The sequence below is a fragment of the Typha angustifolia genome, chromosome 3 (genome assembly GCF_048772165.1).
Source record: "Typha angustifolia cultivar Huaian chromosome 3, ASM4877216v1, whole genome shotgun sequence".
NCBI lineage: Eukaryota > Viridiplantae > Streptophyta > Magnoliopsida > Poales > Typhaceae > Typha > Typha angustifolia.
The window spans coordinates 8,445,593-8,463,123 of NC_133241.1; the positions used below are offsets into that span (position 1 = coordinate 8,445,593).

A 17,531-nucleotide genomic window follows, 5' to 3' on the forward strand; every position below is an offset into this window, starting at 1 on the left:
CTTCACAATTAGAACACTAACATTTGATGATAGATGCAAAACAGTATCAAAGCTTGATTGTATCGCACCATTCAGATTCCATGGCAAACAGACAAAAGAACAATCTAGTACATGAGGGTAAACACTGAGAAGTTCATGCGTACTGATTTGGACTAAATTAGATAAGATGACGGAAATATGGGACAAGGATCATTTGACAATTTCTAGGTTGATACAACCATGAATCCTTTCTCCCAGTCGCGACATTTCAACAGAGTTGAAAGATTGTGTTTCCTCAACTTATGATAATTGTACATTTTTTCTGTCTGCAAGACATCTTATTTTATGGTCATGATTTCATTTCTTGTATCCAGAGCATCAACATCATGAAGAAGATTTTTGGCCATCCAGTGTCAGGAGCACTTTGTACAGATCTGGACGCCGATCCCTAAACACACCCCAACCATGCCTCTGGGACTTAATTTTGTCCAGGTCAAACTCTGCAACCAGCACATCTTCATCTTTGTCATTTGCGAGCACCACCATTTCTCCCGTTGGCCCTGCTTTTTTGCATGGTCAGTTAGTGGAATACTAGGGAATAGTGATGACTTCTAAGCTCTAACAGATGGCATCCGCAAACAAAAATGGAAATACCTGCTATGAATGAGTTCCCATAGAATTTTATTACACTGTCACCATGCTCAGTTTGGATTGTCTCCGTCCCAATACGGTTAGAAGCCACTAATGGAACCTGTGTCATATTAAACATTACGCTGAGAGATGGGGGAATTGAACTGTGCAAAGGTGAGGAGATTGGCTCAACCAGCAAGTCAAGCCATGTACTCAAGAAACTAGGCACAACACCAATTAGGAGCGAGGATGACAGATTACCAAATTAGCCCCAGCATGGCCTTGCATAACACGCTTCCAATGTTCACGGGAGTCAAGCCCTGCATCTTGTGGTTCAGATCCAATTGCAGTAGGATACATAAGTATTTCGGCGCCTTGAAGAACCATACTGCGTGCAGCCTCTGGGAACCATTGATCCCAGCAAATTGCTGCCATAGAAAGGAAGCAACCACTTTAGTCAGATAACTACTTCGAGTATCTAAGGGTAAGCATATTAATCAAATTTCTAAGAGGAGAATGTAATGGCAAATCATCCTTCATCAACCTATTACCCTTAAACAACGGGACTTAGTATTCAGTATCATCCCAAAAGAAAAGAAAAGTGTATAGCATTTTCAGTAATCTCGACAACTAAAATGTCATTAATACATTGTGCAACAAAATTCTAACTAGCATTCTTAAATAAGTGAATAACTTACCAACTCCAATTTTGGCAAACTTAGTACTGAAAACCTGTTTCACTTGGCAGCATTGAACATGGTTAGTTCAAATTTCAAAAGGGAGGGGAGCATTAGGAAGATAGATAATGTGTAACACCAAAAGATTATCAAAATAAACTGCAATTATGATCAGCTATGGTATAAATTATTATCCATAATATATGACTAAACATGAAACAAAAATTTACCTTGAAACCTGTATCACCATAATTGAAATAATACTTCTCTTGATATCCTGGAAAAATAAATTGCGCCAGTTAGCATGAAAGAAATAGATAATGCAATATAGTTGAGTTAATTTTTGCTATCTGATACATGCCTGGCCCATCTGGAATATGTGATTTCCTGTATAACCCAAGATCTGTCCCATCAGCATCTATCATAGCTACAGAATTGTAATGGGCATTATTTGCTTCTTCAAAGAAACTAACAGGTATCACAACACCCAACTCCTTTGCAAGTGTCTGCATCCTGTGAATACAAATGTGACCCATGACTCTATAGAGTGGAGAATCTTACATATAAATTGCTCACACTTTGAAATTGAGAACTGGAGTTATGACCCACCTTAAAATTGTGGGATTCCCTTTATAAGGCCTAGCTCGTCGAAAGAAATCCTCCCTTTGAGCTTGACAGAAATAATAGCCTTCAAATAGTTCCTAAGACATATGACACGAAGCTTATAAAACAGAAGCACAAGAAAGTTATTTCTGTTGTTACTATTTTTATCTTATATCAGACAAACAGCTTTTCTACGTGCAAACATAGAGCAAGTAAATGGCCAACTGAAAACACAAATATAAAATCAACAAAAGCAATCCAACGTCAAGCCAACTGGAAGACAATCAGTTAAAAAAGAAAGAGGGATTTTAGTTGCTAGAAGCCAGTGAAAGCACCATAGAATAGCACATATAAAAATAAATGCATACATAGAAATAGACACAAAGTTAAAGGGGAGGAAGACCAAGTATTTTAACTTCTTATGAAAGCAAAAATATGCAATAATCTGCTCTGGTTCCTATCGTTTCCACAGTTCTAAAGTTACAGCATAAATGACGCACAAAATTGACCAGAGGTCTTAATCATTCATTTAAAAGTTAGAAAACTAGGACAGGAAAGAAAGATAATAATCTCAAGGAACAAAATAAGATGTGTATCAAGATATATACACCTGAATGAGGACAATATTAGCACCCTTCTGATGAGCTGCTCTAATTAACCTGCACAGAAGTACTATTTTAGGTTCTGATTCTCTCTCAAAAAAAGGAGAAAACAATGAAGAACAATATATCCACCTTAGATGGATAATTAATTATATAGTCTCTAGGCAAACAACAATTTTCTCACTCAATACCGACAATGAGATCGTAAGGAAGCACAAAATCCTCTTTGTTTAGCCTCTCTAGGAAGATGTACATAGTAATTAGCCTTTTCTTTGCTAATTAGCCCAGAAAATAACGGTTCAGATAAATCCCTCCATCAAAGTGTTGATAAGGCATCATCTCCGAGAAGAAATTTCTGTTGACACAAATCTCCACCATCCTCGTAAATCCTAATCCGTTTGTGTAATCTCCGAAACACGCCTAAACCCTGATGAAACAACGGAATCATCTAAGAGAAAGAAGCATGCGAGATGAAAGGACGAACCTTTCAGCGGTGTCGACGTTCTCGGATTCGGAGTCGGAGCAAGCGAACTGGACGGTGGCAAGAACCACCTTGCGTCGGCCGCCGTTCTCCATTCCTTGCGAGCTTCTTTTTGCTCCTCTCCTTCACTCTCTTAGCAAAGGAACCCTGCAAGGGAAAAGGCGAAGGGGAGAAGGACACTACAGAGTCTCAGACTCGCTCCTTTTGAAGGTGAGCTTCCACACTGATGGGCTCCGGTGCTGGGCCGGATTCCGATCATATTAGCCCGATATTTTGGCACGAATTGGAGCCATAGAGAACTATTACACCCAGCTTTTTTTTTTTTTTTTTTTAATCTAAAATTTTTACAAACCCGTCCTATATTTTATAATTCAAACTTTATTTTCAAGAATTTTATAATTTTACTCCTCATTTTTACTTTAACTAACTAATATTAACTAACATTAAAACATTTTCTTACTTTGAAAAAATACTGCTTATTTAACTTTAGAAACTATTTCTTTAATAATCATTTACTTCCGCTAGCAAAATTTATTCAAGGATATTAATATCATTTTATATCTATAATTATTTTAACTAATCTATATGATAACTGGTTGCTAGGAAAACTAATGATGGAGTCTGAATGATACATGTACATCTGATAGGATATGAATAATACAAATAAATGTAGGGTTCATTTTATAAATTTCTTTTAACTTTACGAAATCACCCTCTAACCATATTAATATTAATAACATTTCAAATGGCTATTTGATCCGCAAATTTTCTTTCTTCAAAGGAAAAATAATATCTAGAGGATCCAATATTCATGATGTGATATTTATATGTTATTGTTTAGTTAAAAAGTTAATCGTCAATTAACGGAAGGAGCGTTAAGCTGTTAAAAAAAGTCCGCATGAAAAATGAGCGACAGCATTATCTCATAACTATCCTCAAATCTCTTCTTCGTGAACCATCGAGAATAATCCTCGTCGAATAGTCATCCACTTATCCTCCGGATAACCTTACTCGAAAGCTTTATTCCGCGAGAAACATCGTCGCGGTTTTCCAATACCACTTATATGCAACAGTGGGGCCCAGTCGGTTTTCATCGTCCTTATCGGCTCCCTGTTCGTCGTCTCCTTTATATTATCGCCATTTATATACTTGCTTTCGTAGCCTTCTTAGTAGCCTTCTTGGGGAACAAGTCTAAACCATGGCTATAAGATCCGCTACCATGCGAATCTCCCGCTTATCTCAACCGAGAATAGCGGCGAGGATGGAAGGAATAGTTGGTGGTCGGATGAGTACTCCTCGCTATTTTAGCGATGGCAAAGGGAGAGTCCTCGGCGAGGAGGAGAGAGCAGCAGAGAACGTATACATCCAGGTCTCTATTCGATCCGTCCTCTTAGTACTTCTTCGTTAGTGGCCTTTGGTAAAGCTTGGCTTAGTGTTTAATGGACTGGTATTTACGCTTTTGTGTAGAAAATGGAGAGGGAGAAGATGGAGAAGTTGAGGAGGAAGGCTGAGAAAGAGAAGGCTGAGAAAGAGAAGGCGAAAGTTGGCAAGGTGAGAATGTCTCTTTCCGTCTTCCTTTCTGATTTTTAATCCTCGTGTTCGCTTAAATTTTGGGTTAATTTGGGAAATCATTCTGCAAATATTACTGACCTGCTATTTTTAATGTTACTAATCTTTGACAGGATGCAGAGGAACCTCATAGAGGTTGATGAAGGGTGGCCTAACGATGAATAAACTTATCTGTAACCAGCTTTAATGCTGGAATAACCTGTAATGTTTGTATAAATGAAGCTCTTAATTACCTCTGTGGATGTTTGTTTGTAAATGAACTATTAATGTTTTTAAAGAACTACCTAATCTCTGCGCTGTATCATAGCAAGCAGTTTATTTTCAAGAAAGATTTATGGATCTTTTGCTGTCATAACAGAAGCTTCGCGAGGTTAGCTTACTTGCGTTTCCGAGTGGCATCTGGATGAGAGTAGTAAATTAAAGACTTAAAAACTCTATTAGCAGCCACTGGTGGATTTTAAGTATGAACATCAAAGTTAAGATACCATCCAATTTTGATTCCTCAAAGACATGGCAGGCTCTCTGAGATATATGGAGCACTATTGTAAAATTAATGCACGATGATTAAAGGCTTTAATAATGGTTTTAATCTAAATGATTGTAGTTTAGTACTTGTAAAATGTTTTATGACCTAATTAATAATTAATAGTAGCTGAAAAAAAATGGGAAAAAGGCACGGCGTCCGCCGGTCACGTGCATGACTCCGTTGCTCTTCCGTTATAACGGAAGAAAAATCCAATCTTATCTTGTCCTTCTCTCCCACTTCCCTCCTCTTCTTCCTCAGTCCTAGCTCATGGAGACGCTCTCCCTCTCCGGCGTCGCTTCCCGCCACGTCTCCACTTTCCCGCCCACCCTCCCTTCCCGCGCTTCTGTCCGCAGCTCTAAAAGCGCGGGAAAGCAGACCCTTACGGCGCACTCCTCTTCGTGGACGGGCACCTCCGTCTCCCTCGGCTCTTCTCCTTCAAATCCCTTCTCTGTAAGCCCTAATGCTGCAAAATTGAGTACAAAATTGCCTCCTTTATCTTCCTTTCTTCTCTAAGACTGTGTTTGACGTGGAGTTGTATACCGTCTTGTTTTGTTTCAGAGGGAAGTGTGGAGTTGGGTCTACTCGGAATCCCGCAATGTTAGTCGAGGAGGATGCCTGGAAGTGAGGGCTGAGATGTTCGGGCAGCTAACGAGTGGGCTTGAGACGGCATGGAACAAGCTCAGGGGTGTAGGTCTGCTCCTCTTCCATTATTTCCCTCTTTTAAGTTAATATCTTTCAGAGTTGTTTGCCTTGTTTAGGTTGCATACTATATGTTTGTAATATGTCAATCTTACAAAGCTAGCATCCAAGAGTAACTGCAGGCAGTCTTAGCTACATGGCTTCATTAAACTTGTCCTTGAATATTTTGCATTCTAGACCTGATAAGGATTAAGGGAAACTCTTGCTAATGGAACTTTTCCATGTTTCAGATACTTTGACAAAGGAGAACATTGCTGAACCAATGCGGGATATCAGAAGGGCTCTCTTGGAAGCAGATGTGAGTTGGTTGTGTTAGTCCCATGGATTTGATGAACATTGATATTTTTTCTTTCCCTATGTCCTATCTTATTTAGTTGTAACTATTACTTCATTCAGGTAAGCTTACCAGTTGTAAGAAGGTTTGTGCAATCTGTTAGTGAACAAGCTGTTGGCACTGGGCTGATCAGAGGGGTGCGGCCTGACCAACAATTAGTGAAGGTATGTAATTCTGTTGTTACTGGTGGATCACTTTACATATAACTACCAAAAGGATTAGAGGTCTATTAGTTTGGCTCAATTGCCCTGGTTCAGTAACTGAACAAGTGAGTACGATGAAAATTTGTATTTGAAACTTTTGTGTCCTGGCCATTGCACAATAATATCATATTCTCAAGAAATTGATGCATTGGGAGGATGGAGCAATAACATCATCTCTTCAAATTGCAGACTGTGCGCGATGAACTTGTGAAACTCATGGGTGGAGAAGTGTCCGACTTGGTATTTGCTAAATCTGGCCCCACAGTATTCTTATTAGCAGGCCTACAAGGTGTTGGGAAAACTACTGTTTGTGCAAAGCTTGCTTTCTATCTTAAGAAACTGGTGAAGTTCATAACTCTTATATTTACTAGGGATTGTGCATATGGTTGTTTGACACTAATACTTGAAAAATGGATTACAGGGCAAGAGCTGTATGCTTGTTGCTGCAGATGTTTACAGACCTGCTGCTATTGACCAACTTGTAATACTGGGTGAACAGGTGAGCCTAATGGGTTGTAATATTCTTCCAAAGTGTTATAAACAAAGGATTGATTTATTGAACTTCTCATGCATGTTGCATCTTTCTGAGTTGATAAGTTGGAAATTGGAAACTTTGAAACCTCATGTGACACAATATTGTTAAATGCCTCCTAGGCCATTATAGTTGATTTTAGGTTTCTTTCTTTCTAGCATATCTTCTAAAGCACAAGTATGAGATCTTCCTAGTGTTGTGGCTTGTGACCTATCATTTGGCTTAAACAATGACATGTAGTATTCTAAACTGGATCTCTGTTTCTGTATTTCGACAAGTCATTCACTATATCTATCATTCTTCTATAGAATTTCTGCAATGTAGATTATCTATGTGTCATTTAGGGTGTTTTTATTGCAAGTTTTAAGATGTAACAGGTGGGTGTACCAGTTTATTCTGAAGGAACAGATGTAAGGCCTTCAGAAATTGCCAAGCATGGTTTGGAAGAGGCTAAAAGGAAGAAGATTGATGTTATTATAGTGGATACTGCTGGGAGACTGCAGGTCAGCTTACAGCCCTCCTTTGTTTATTTCCTTTCTCTCTATTAATTGATACACTTCTACCAAGATAATTTCATATTTTCTTTTGCCTCAATATATAAATCTGATGGTCCTCTTGGCATTAAATGCATATCAAGGTATACTATATGTGGCTGTAGAAGTTGAACCTCTATCGTATCACCATATCAGCATCTTCTGAATACTGCATTACTGTATCTTTCCATGCAACTAGAACCTTTCTACTTTATAATTGTGTTTCCAATTAATATCATGAAACTTTTGTCAAGTTGTCACGGTTATGATGTTTGATCTTTTGTTAATACTTAACACTTCAATAAATTGCTTGTTAGTGATGGTACTGGAAGAAATAACTTAATATCGAATCTCAACTGTGACTGCTTGAATGAACAATAGAAAAGTTGTATGCCACATGATAAGTTTCAGTTTTCTGTAAAAAATATGTCAATGCGCCAAAGTATTTGTTACTGTAAGTTTTGCAACTCCTCATGTCATGGCTCACTACTTTGGCATAAAAATACTACTCCTTGTTGAATTCTGTCTGCCCTCTTTATCAATCAGATCGATAAAACAATGATGGATGAGTTGAAGGAAGTAAAGCAGGCTGTAAGTCCTACAGAAGTTCTGCTTGTGGTGGATGCAATGACTGGGCAAGAAGCAGCAGGTATGCAAATCCTAATTTTTACCATGTTATGAGGGATTCTCTTCTCAAATAGTTGAACCATTACAAGTTTGTTCTTCCTTATTTTCTTGATAGATAAAGTGTTTGTTCTTACACTTTTTAGCTTGTGCTTTCTTCCAGCATTGGTTACGACATTCAACATAGAGATTGGTATTACTGGTGCTATACTGACAAAGTTGGATGGTGACTCCAGAGGTGGAGCAGCTTTGAGTGTTAAAGAGGTTTCTTGTTTTTAGCTCAGAAGTTTCAACTTTTGCTCATGACATATATTTCGTATTTAAGATATCTTTGGTCATTTGCTCTAAACCTAGCACCTTGTTTTGGTCATCCTAGGAATAATATACCTTTGTTTATCAAGAAACAATATGTTACTCATCCCAATGGAACACCTGTTTAGTACTTTCCTGTATTCTGCCTCTTCTTGTAGCTTGATAAGATCTTCATTTAATGGGCAGAAGGGTGGATAATAGTGATCACATGTCTCCATATAGTTATGCAGGTATTACGCCAATTTTATTCTCTCTTACTTCATATTGGATGATGCGGACAGGTGTCAGGAAAGCCAATTAAGCTTGTGGGGCGAGGGGAACGAATGGAAGACCTTGAGCCTTTCTATCCTGACCGCATGGCGGGGCGTATATTAGGAATGGGAGATGTTCTCTCATTTGTGGAGAAAGCTCAAGAAATCGTAAGTCTCTGCTGTTGTCCATCTCTGTTCCTGTCTGTTTCCTTTCATCTTTTCTTTGTATGGTGATGCTTTATTGTATGGTGGCCTGAATAATGCAAGTAGATGCGTCAAGAAGATGCTGAGGAATTACAGAAGAAGATTATGAGTGCAAATTTTGACTTCAATGACTTTTTAAAGCAAACAAGAGCTGTTGCACAAATGGGTTCTATGAGCCGTGTAATTGGAATGATCCCAGGAATGGCGAAGGTAATGCTAACTTTTCAGTTTAGCATATTTGTTGTTTTGTGAATAATGGAAATAAAGAGAAACATATAAATGTGAGTTCTGAGTCTTCTCAATGTTCACATACCAGTCTTTCTGAAACATAAAAGAATGAAAGTGCTGAGAATTTTTTTTGCTTTAAATAGGTTACTCCAGCGCAAATTCGTGAAGCAGAGAAAAGTTTGAAAGTAATGGAATCAATGATTAATGCAATGACCCCTGGTATGTGTAATCACTGGCTTTTGAAGATATTGATCTCAGTGTGACTTCATCCTGTACTCTTGCAATATCTTTTGCAGAGTTCTAGGTCTTCAATCATTTGAACATTCATGGTATTTGTTCATGTCTATGCTATATAAAGTACATAATCCAAGTCCTCTACTACGCTTATAAGGTTCTTTTGTTCTCTCTAAAAATTTTAACCTGGATTAAACTTTGGTGTCAAGTATGTGCTCCATTGGTAAGAACAGATTTATAGTAAACTTTTTGTGGCAGATCAAAATCTTGGGACCTCTCCTTCACTCAGCTCCAAATCACAAATATCTTAGGACCCCATTTATGTTTTGTTGTACTACAAATATTGTTTCTATGATAATGGCACAGTGCCCAATTGCCCAATGTAGAAGTGCTTATAAATTGCGGTTTATAGAAGTTGCCAATTTCCATTGGAATCTGTACAACAACATTGCCTGCTTTAATATTGACTTATCATCATTAACATGTAGAGGAACGGGAAAAGCCAGAGCTGTTAGCTGAATCGCCTGCTAGGAGGAAAAGAATTGCTACAGAGTCTGGAAAGACAGAACAACAGGTTTTTCTCTCTGAAGTTCTCTGACTCTTTACTTGGAGTTAGATCAGTCTAAATCCGTCTAAATCTGTCCACTCGGAACATATTAGTAAAGTTTTCTGCATCTTTGAGTAAAATGTAATAATATTTTACTTGTTAGGTGAGCCAACTGGTTGCTCAGCTTTTTCAAATGCGTGTCCGAATGAAGAATTTGATGGGGGTTATGGAAGGAGGTTCGATCCCTGCATTGAGCGATCTTGAAGAATCACTCAAAGCTGAACAGAAGGTATTTCTTACACACTACACTTAGAAATGAGGATAAACTTTGTTAATTAGGACAAGTTCCAGCTTTGATTGTGTTTCTCTGGTGGCTTGATGGGTTACTGTTCATGCCTTCAATATGGAAAAGCGGGCAATAAATAAATAAACAAATTCTGATATACTATAGCACTATTTCATTGGTCAAGTTATAAGCTACATGATCACATGGCTATCATTTACTGGACACTGACATAGAATTAAAAAGATGCATCTAAAAGTTGCTGTACATTCAATTTTGTTTTTGCTACATTCAATTTTGAAATGGTTGATTTATCTATAACTACTGATTGTAATAGTCATAAATTCTTAACTATGACTTATGGTTCTTTTACTTCCATATGCCATTTATGTGTCTATTTTCTGTCCTTATGATTGTTCTCGGGACCTGCTTCTATTAGGCACCTCCTGGTACTGCTCGGCGGAAGAGGAGATCAGAATCCCGGAGGCTGTTTGCAGATTCAGCAGCAAGACCAGCCCCGCGTGGTTTTGGAACAAACACTTGAGGGGAAATTGCAGACCGGCTTAGTCTTGAAAGAAATTAGTTGCTGTATGCTTGCTGTAGAGTTTTCCATAGTTTCTCCTCCAGTTTTGCAATTTGTAAGCTAATTTAAAGATTCACAGAAGGTCAGGGTTCATTTTCCTTGTATGGAAATATCGGGCAACAAAAAGTTTAATGGCATAAATCTTCTGAAACTTTGCATGCTCCCCATACTGGCTTCAGCATGAGCTGATGACATTGAATTAATGTGGGTTTTCTCCTTTTATCTCAAGTGTAGTCAATATGGTAATAGATTCTGAGACGATAGATGAAGAGGAAACTTTCTTTATTTCACTAAATTAGAGTTTGGTGATGGAAGCAATTCATATCCTTCCAGCTTAAGCATTATTGGTGATCATTCATCAGAGCTGTGTTGTTTAATAAGTTGTGAAAGTTAAAAGTAATCAACATAACTAATGATATGCATGGATGGTGGACAGGAACAGTATTTAACCCGTCTGGTAATTACGAAACCTTTTATGCTATGGTATTGGAAATATTTCTCCTTGGGTTAATTATTACAATCTAAATATTTTTGTAGGTTACAATTTTCTTTCTAAACTTTAGATCTAAATAAAAATACAAACGGCAACGATGAAATACACTTAATGACTATTATACCTCTAATTTAATATATTATAATATTATTAAATTTTAAATAAAAATAAAAAATTATATAATTACTCTATCATATCTCTTCGGTCTACCTTCGTAGACATTGAGCATCGGCAACGATGGGCAAGTGGGTGAGTGATGACAGCAACTGTGGCACACGAGCTGGAGGGCTATGGTAGCAAGTTCGTGAGAACTGGAATGGAAGAAAAAAAAGATGAAAGTATATTTGTCCACTATTGTTTGATTCAAATAAAATTAAGTTCTTTTTCCTTTAATAAGAGTATCTAAGTCATTTCGCAACTGATGTATTCTGATATGACTGTTATGTAAACTAAACTGACCCGTCTAATTTTTTTGATGGTATATTAACAAAAAAGTATGGTTAAAATAAAATTTTTCCAAAGTTTAGAAGGGATATTTATAACCTAAAAGAGTTTAGGGATCCCGTGGAAATTGTATAGTTTAGGATGGTACTGGGAAACCGAGTATAGTTTAAATTGTGTAGATGTAATTAAGCCTTTCTCCTTTTGTATTTGCTCGTAATGAAGAAGTCGCTCAGCCTTAGCCGAGTTCTAAAAGGTCGTCGGAAAATAAGCTAAATACGCTGCCGACTATCCTTGATACATATCGGAGGCTCGAATTATTCCAACGGCCTAGATCATTTTGTATGATTTCATCACAGCCGTCCGCATGTTAGATTTACGTGAGAGAAACCCTAGCCTTAAGTACGCCTATCATACATATTTCTCCTCTCGGTTTTCAACTGTCTTTCTCTTCCTTCTCGGGCCGCGGCTTCTTCCCTTCTTCTTGAGGCCGGATCTCCAAGCCCTAGAAAAAGCTTCCTGGAATGGTAATGGTGTCTACCTATCTTCCTCTAGTTCTCTACTGGATTCGCTACCTGTGTCTCTTGTGCTCTGTTCCTAAGCTTTGTGCTTTGATTTGTGGTCCCAGGCGCCGAAGAAGGAGAAGGCTCCTCCCCCGTCCTCGAAGCCGGCCAAGTCTGGCGGAGGGAAGCAAAAGAAGAAGGTAATGAGATAGCGTTAGGGATAGGATTAGGTTTAGAGTGTTGGGGTGTACGTAATTATCGATGCTTACTGGTCAGGTTTTGGATTGCAGAAGTGGAGCAAGGGAAAGCAAAAGGAGAAGGTGAACAATGCTGTGTTGTTTGACCAAGCGAACTACGATAAGATGCTGTCGGAGGTCCCTAAGTACAAGCAGATTACTCCCTCCGTGCTTTCCGAGAGATTGAGGGTAAAAAGATTTCTGCTTTCCGTTGACCTTTTTTTCAGTGATAAGTTTGCCATATTTTGTCTAGTGAACTTACCTCCAGTAAACTACTATGTTTTCTTACGTGTTAGATGTGGGATATTATTCAATCGTAAATCTCTTACAATTTTATGTACTTTATGTTAGATCTTCGATAGCATGTAAATTGTGAGGTCAGACACGCTTACACAAAGGAATGATATGGAAACTCAAGCCTATTTTTAATTGCTTTCTGGCAGAAACCACTGTGGCCTGGACGTTGTCTGTATAATTTAGACAACTTGGGTGATCAGGCTGCTTGCACAATGCTTTTCTTCCTAACCACCTTTTCAATTACAGTAGACAGGGCAAGCTATCTGGCTGCTTTTTTAAAAATATTTAATCTAGCTATTTATATTTCATAAATGTGGATATATTGGACCTCATTTTATTATCATATCAACTTTACAATTTCCCTGAATGAGATGTCTAATCACATTTGCAATGGTCTTTTTATTCTATGTAAACTTATATTTTTTTTTATAGAGATATTGATTTGTTTAGGTGAACATGTATTCGGGCATATCTCTGACATGTAAATCTACTATCGATATCAAGCTGTGACACGGTGATGCTATTTGATATAAATTTACAGAACACATGCCTATCTTTTTAATGTTTTTTTCTCAATAAATGGAATGATTTGAATGCTTTTAATTGTATTGGTTTGGTCTCATCTATTTTACTGTAAATTTTGCATACTTCTGTGGGGGGGGGTAAATAACCTATAGTCCGACAGAGCAGACTGCTCAGGTTTGGTGCTCCACTTTTCATTTCACAGCTTGTTTTATAAGAACTTATAATGTAGATAAACAGGAAAATGTTGTTATAGTGTACAGTGACTGTCCAAGCTAACGTTATAACCTTTTGCAAGGCTTCATTTTTGACTAGTGATCTCAAACCAATTGTCAATTACTTTTAACTGTCCTAAATGGTGGTGAATATTAGATGATCTATTCATGACTAATTTAGGTATAGTGGGTCAGTTTGTGGGTGTTCTTGCTTCATTGGTAAGATATTTATCATGCTTACTTCTTACGCATATGTGTCTTTGCTGTGGTTATATCCTCATCATGGGGCCATTGTTAACTTGGATTGTCTACACTTTTTTTTTCTTCGATGGCTTGTATTGTATATATAATATATCTTCAAATATGTTCATGACAAATCAGGTTTCACAATGTTAGCTATATTACTATATCAAGCTATTAATACTTAGTTCTGCAAAGTGTAATAAAAAAATTTGCAGGACTATAACCATCTATTCTTGCTTTTAGTTTTTATAGAACTTTTTTCAGCTTAATTTGGCATTATATATTACACAATACTGTGTTAAATGTTGCCTTTGGAATCAAGATACTATGCTCTCTGCAGTACTCTAGTTTACCACAGCCTTATATTTCCTTTATTGAATGATTGTTTGATATTCCTTGTAGTTTCTGTTAGTTAATTTCCTACTACTCTAATATTTGTGATCTGCATTTAATATATTTCAGATCAACGGATCTCTGGCCAGAAGGGCTATAAAGGATCTGATGGCAAGGGGGGCTATCAGGATGGTTTCGGCACATGCCAGCCAGCAGATCTACACAAGAGCTACCAATACCTAGAGGGATCTCCTGCAATATATAGATTCTCTAGGAGTCAGAATTTGCAGTTTTGCTATTGGTTTCTGGATATTCATTTTTGAGATGTTCTGAATTTATGCTTTTGTGTTGCACTTGTTACAAACGAGGCTGTTAAGATTTGGATTCTATGCATCTGGTGGTGATTTCTTATGTCTTCGGTTTTAGCTTGGCATCATATTGTGTTAAGTTAAATATAGTTTTATCACCCTCAATTTATGCTCAAAATTATTTTATTCCTATATTTTAAAAAGTCTTTAATTAGTCATTATAATTAAAGTGGGATTGTTTTTCTTTTTATTAAATTGGTCATTTTGGTAATGCTTTGTTAAATTTGTCAATAAATTGATATCGATGCACTGGTATCACTGGCTAGGTTGAAGCCATGTTGCTTAGGTCAATGATTGTTCTCATTCACATTTTTACTTAAATATTGAACTACAGACCCTTAAACAAAAATTTCATCCAAATTAGATATTAAATCATCAATTTAATTATATATACTGATAATCTATAAATATAAACTGAAATCAACTAAGTCAACGATACTAAACCGGATGTAAATTTAGGAGTATAATCAACAGAATGTACTCGATGCAACATAATACATTTAACTATAAGAAATAAATGCACATTTATTTTTCCAGGATGAGTATCTTTAGTATTAATGCTTTCTTCTGGAGCTATCACTGTAGCATAATAATTAAATTTTACTAACTTATGACCGAGGTTATAAATTTAATTATCTTATAAACATTAAAGTTGATGTTCGGTGTATAATTTGGCTCGCCGTGGCTTATTTCTTGAGAAGGTTAGCCAAATTATCAATTTATATATTGGCAAGGGTTAGTTGCTTTATCTAACCTATAGTTTTTAATTGATAAAAAGAAAACATTAAAAGAGAACTTTATTCCTTGTTCAGGGATAAAGTGTGCTTTCCATGCCAGAATTTTGAGAAATCCAAAGACTTATAAAGAATATGCAGAGATACTTTGTAAATTTACATCAATATTGTTAGAAATTTAGCCACTCGAAACTAGCTGTATATTGCTCACAATATTAAAGTTTACTGATCCTGGATTTTGATCAATATGCTGTTGCACAGTCATCAGCTTCTCCTACCGAAGGTGCTTATGGTAGGAGCTTCACATACTGCTACATATATGAACTTGACGAGCCACAAGTTCCATTTGTGGAATTGCTAACATCCTGCTGAAATTGATTGCCAATCTCCAGTTGCTTGGCTATCTTTGCCTTTCTCCCCTTCTCCACTGTCACCAGTAGTCATTGCATGAACAAACGCCACCTTCAAACCTATGAAATCGATTCAAGTCCCTCATGACAATTTCTCTTCCATATATCCTGGATGCAAGCTTAAAGGCAGAATGGCAATTGCCACATACTCTCAAGTTCTTTGTTATCCTGATAGGGATCCCATTAGATTTCTTAAGAAGTCCAAATGCCAAAGCTATCCTCTCACTGTGCATTGCAAGCCTCTCATCCTTCTCAACTTCCTCCTCATGTAATGAAAAGCTCGTATCAGGAACATAGCCTGCTTCCTCCAACTTCTCCTCAATCTCTCCCATCTTCTTATATATCTTCCCCCATTCTGGATGTCTAAAATCACCCATAACGAAGGAATGGGAAATCCCACCTATTTCGATGGAGCTCTGACCTGCTACTTTAACAATCCTTTTCTTCTTCATGATTGCTCTTAGCTTCTGAGCATCTTCCCATTTACCTTCAGCTGCATAAATGTTTGTCAAAAGAATGTAATACCCTGGTTCTTCTGGCTTAAGCTCAAGAGCCTTCAATGCAGCTACCTTTCCAAGCTTCATGTCTTTGTGAATTCTACAGGCACCAAGCAGTGAGCCCCAGACACCATCATCTGTCTCAATAGGCATTCTCTTTATGAAGTCATGAGCTTCTTTGAGACGGCCTGCACGCCCAAAGACATCAACAGCACAAGCATAATGTTTTGTCTCGGGAACAAGATTATACTCATTGTTCATGGACTCAAAGCATTTCAGACCCTCCACCACCATCCCTGCATGACTACAGGCAGAGATCGTTGAAACAAACGTGCTGCTATTTGGTTGCACACCATTAAGCTGCATTAATTTGAACCATTCTAATGCATCCTTCCCTTGACCATGGAGCCCAAATGCGTTGATCATAGCATTCCATGATATTACGTTTCTATCTGACATATCATCAAAGACATGTCGAGCCTCTACTATACAACCACACTTTGCATACATATCCACAAGGGCAGTACTAACAACTAGATCTAAGTTGAAACCATTCTTAGTACTGCAACCATGGATCTTCATTCCTAGTTTGAGATCCATCTTATTGGCACAGGCTGGAAGTATACTAGCAACCGTCACTGCTGTAGGCTTGAAACCTGAAGCTTGCATACGGAGGAACAGCTCCAAGGCCTTGGCAAATTCTCCTTGCTGGACGTAGGCAGAGATCATAGCTGTCCACGATACATCTGTTTTCTCTTGGAAGTCCTCGAAGAGTCGATAAGCAATGTCCAATTCCCCAAATTTCCCATACATAGTAATCAGACTATTGATCAGTGACTCGTTAATCTTGAATCCCTTGCCTTCCATCAATTTATGAATATGTCTGCCTTCTTCATGGTTGCCAACCCTAGCTACTGCCGGCAGGACAGAGACTAGTGTAGAGGAATTAGGCTCAAAACCCAATTCCTGCATCCTTTGGAAAGCACCGACGGCTTTCAAGTCCAACTCATTATAAGAATATCCTGCTATCAACGCATTCCAGCTAACAATGTTCTTCAACGGAATTCTTTCGAACAATTGGCGAGCAACTTCAACCTCAGCCATTTTCATGTAAAAATCAACTAGCGCAGTCGAGATATACACATCAGTCGCAAGCCCAATTTTTACTGCTCTCCCGTGAGCTTCTCGGCCCTCGTCTATAGCAGAGAGAGCACCACAGGCCTTAAGGATAAATGGGAAAGCAAACTTATCAGGTGGAAAGATTTCAGATTGTAGCATCTCGGAGTACAAAAGTAGAGCTTTACCAGAGAATCCGTGGACAGCATAACCTCGAAGCATCATGTTCCAAATGAATGGTGCTTTTGATGGGATCCTCTCAAAACCCAGCTCCGCGAAATCCATTTGGTTGAGGAGAGAGTAAAGAGTAACGAGCTTAGTTTGGATTTGAAGGGACTGTGGGAACTCAGATTTGATGATTAGGGCATGGATTTGTTTGAGAGATTTGAGATCTCCGATCCTCTGGAGAAGAAGAGAAGGATGATTTGATGGGATTACGGAAGGGACGGGAAGGGATAGATGAAGAGCTCCCGCCATAAATATCTGAAA

General features: G+C 37.9%; 4 protein-coding genes across 4 annotated transcripts; 2 read left to right on the forward strand and 2 right to left on the reverse strand.

Moving 5' to 3' along the window:
• Positions 1–46: 46 nt before the first annotated feature.
• LOC140778667 (N-carbamoylputrescine amidase) lies at positions 47–3,156 on the reverse strand. Its single transcript, XM_073123494.1, has 9 exons — positions 2,976–3,156; positions 2,500–2,548; positions 1,896–1,987; positions 1,648–1,799; positions 1,517–1,563; positions 1,308–1,341; positions 871–1,037; positions 634–730; positions 47–539 (listed from the first exon to the last, which is right to left on the reverse strand). Exons 1-9 carry the CDS (start codon positions 3,065–3,067, stop codon positions 364–366), a joined length of 906 nt encoding a protein of 301 aa, XP_072979595.1. The 5' UTR covers positions 3,068–3,156; the 3' UTR covers positions 47–363.
• A 2,158-nt stretch (positions 3,157–5,314) lies between these two features.
• On the forward strand, positions 5,315–10,958 carry LOC140758467 (signal recognition particle subunit SRP54, chloroplastic). The gene is made up of 15 exons (XM_073094649.1): positions 5,315–5,517; positions 5,626–5,758; positions 5,997–6,064; positions 6,163–6,264; positions 6,493–6,645; positions 6,725–6,802; positions 7,213–7,338; positions 7,915–8,017; positions 8,156–8,256; positions 8,586–8,723; positions 8,826–8,969; positions 9,131–9,206; positions 9,710–9,795; positions 9,932–10,057; positions 10,491–10,958. The coding sequence occupies exons 1-15, from the start codon at positions 5,335–5,337 to the stop codon at positions 10,593–10,595; spliced, it is 1,722 nt and encodes a 573-aa protein (XP_072950750.1). The 5' UTR covers positions 5,315–5,334; the 3' UTR covers positions 10,596–10,958.
• A 986-nt stretch (positions 10,959–11,944) lies between these two features.
• LOC140780225 (small ribosomal subunit protein eS25) lies at positions 11,945–14,328 on the forward strand. The gene is made up of 4 exons (XM_073125634.1): positions 11,945–12,095; positions 12,197–12,271; positions 12,362–12,496; positions 14,047–14,328. Exons 1-4 carry the CDS (start codon positions 12,093–12,095, stop codon positions 14,158–14,160), a joined length of 327 nt encoding a protein of 108 aa, XP_072981735.1. The 5' UTR covers positions 11,945–12,092; the 3' UTR covers positions 14,161–14,328.
• An 834-nt stretch (positions 14,329–15,162) lies between these two features.
• Positions 15,163–17,508, reverse strand: LOC140758129 (pentatricopeptide repeat-containing protein At1g11290, chloroplastic-like). Its single transcript, XM_073094178.1, has 2 exons — positions 17,231–17,508; positions 15,163–17,147 (listed from the first exon to the last, which is right to left on the reverse strand). Exons 1-2 carry the CDS (start codon positions 17,249–17,251, stop codon positions 15,450–15,452), a joined length of 1,719 nt encoding a protein of 572 aa, XP_072950279.1. The 5' UTR covers positions 17,252–17,508; the 3' UTR covers positions 15,163–15,449.
• Positions 17,509–17,531: the final 23 nt, after the last annotated feature.

Excerpts from the sequence above, each read along its gene's own strand:
- LOC140778667 (XM_073123494.1), bottom strand. The coding sequence starts at position 3,067 with ATGGAGAACGGCGGCCGACGCAAGGTGGTTCTTGCCACCGTCCAGTTC. Across the intron at positions 1,800-1,895 it reads GGGAATCCCACAATTTTAAG|GATGCAGACACTTGCAAAGG; the intron begins GTGGGTCATAAC and ends TTGTATTCACAG. Across the intron at positions 540-633 it reads TGGGAACTCATTCATAGCAG|GGCCAACGGGAGAAATGGTG; the intron begins GTATTTCCATTT and ends GCAAAAAAGCAG.
- LOC140758467 (XM_073094649.1), top strand. The coding sequence starts at position 5,335 with ATGGAGACGCTCTCCCTCTCCGGCGTCGCTTCCCGCCACGTCTCCACT. Across the intron at positions 6,646-6,724 it reads CTTTCTATCTTAAGAAACTG|GGCAAGAGCTGTATGCTTGT; the intron begins GTGAAGTTCATA and ends AATGGATTACAG. Across the intron at positions 6,803-7,212 it reads TTGTAATACTGGGTGAACAG|GTGGGTGTACCAGTTTATTC; the intron begins GTGAGCCTAATG and ends AAGATGTAACAG.
- LOC140780225 (XM_073125634.1), top strand. Across the intron at positions 12,272-12,361 it reads GAGGGAAGCAAAAGAAGAAG|AAGTGGAGCAAGGGAAAGCA; the intron begins GTAATGAGATAG and ends TTTGGATTGCAG. Across the intron at positions 12,497-14,046 it reads TGCTTTCCGAGAGATTGAGG|ATCAACGGATCTCTGGCCAG; the intron begins GTAAAAAGATTT and ends AATATATTTCAG.
- LOC140758129 (XM_073094178.1), bottom strand. The coding sequence starts at position 17,251 with ATGCTGTCCACGGATTCTCTG. Across the intron at positions 17,148-17,230 it reads TGCTGTCCACGGATTCTCTG|GCCTGTGGTGCTCTCTCTGC; the intron begins GTAAAGCTCTAC and ends TTTATCCTTAAG.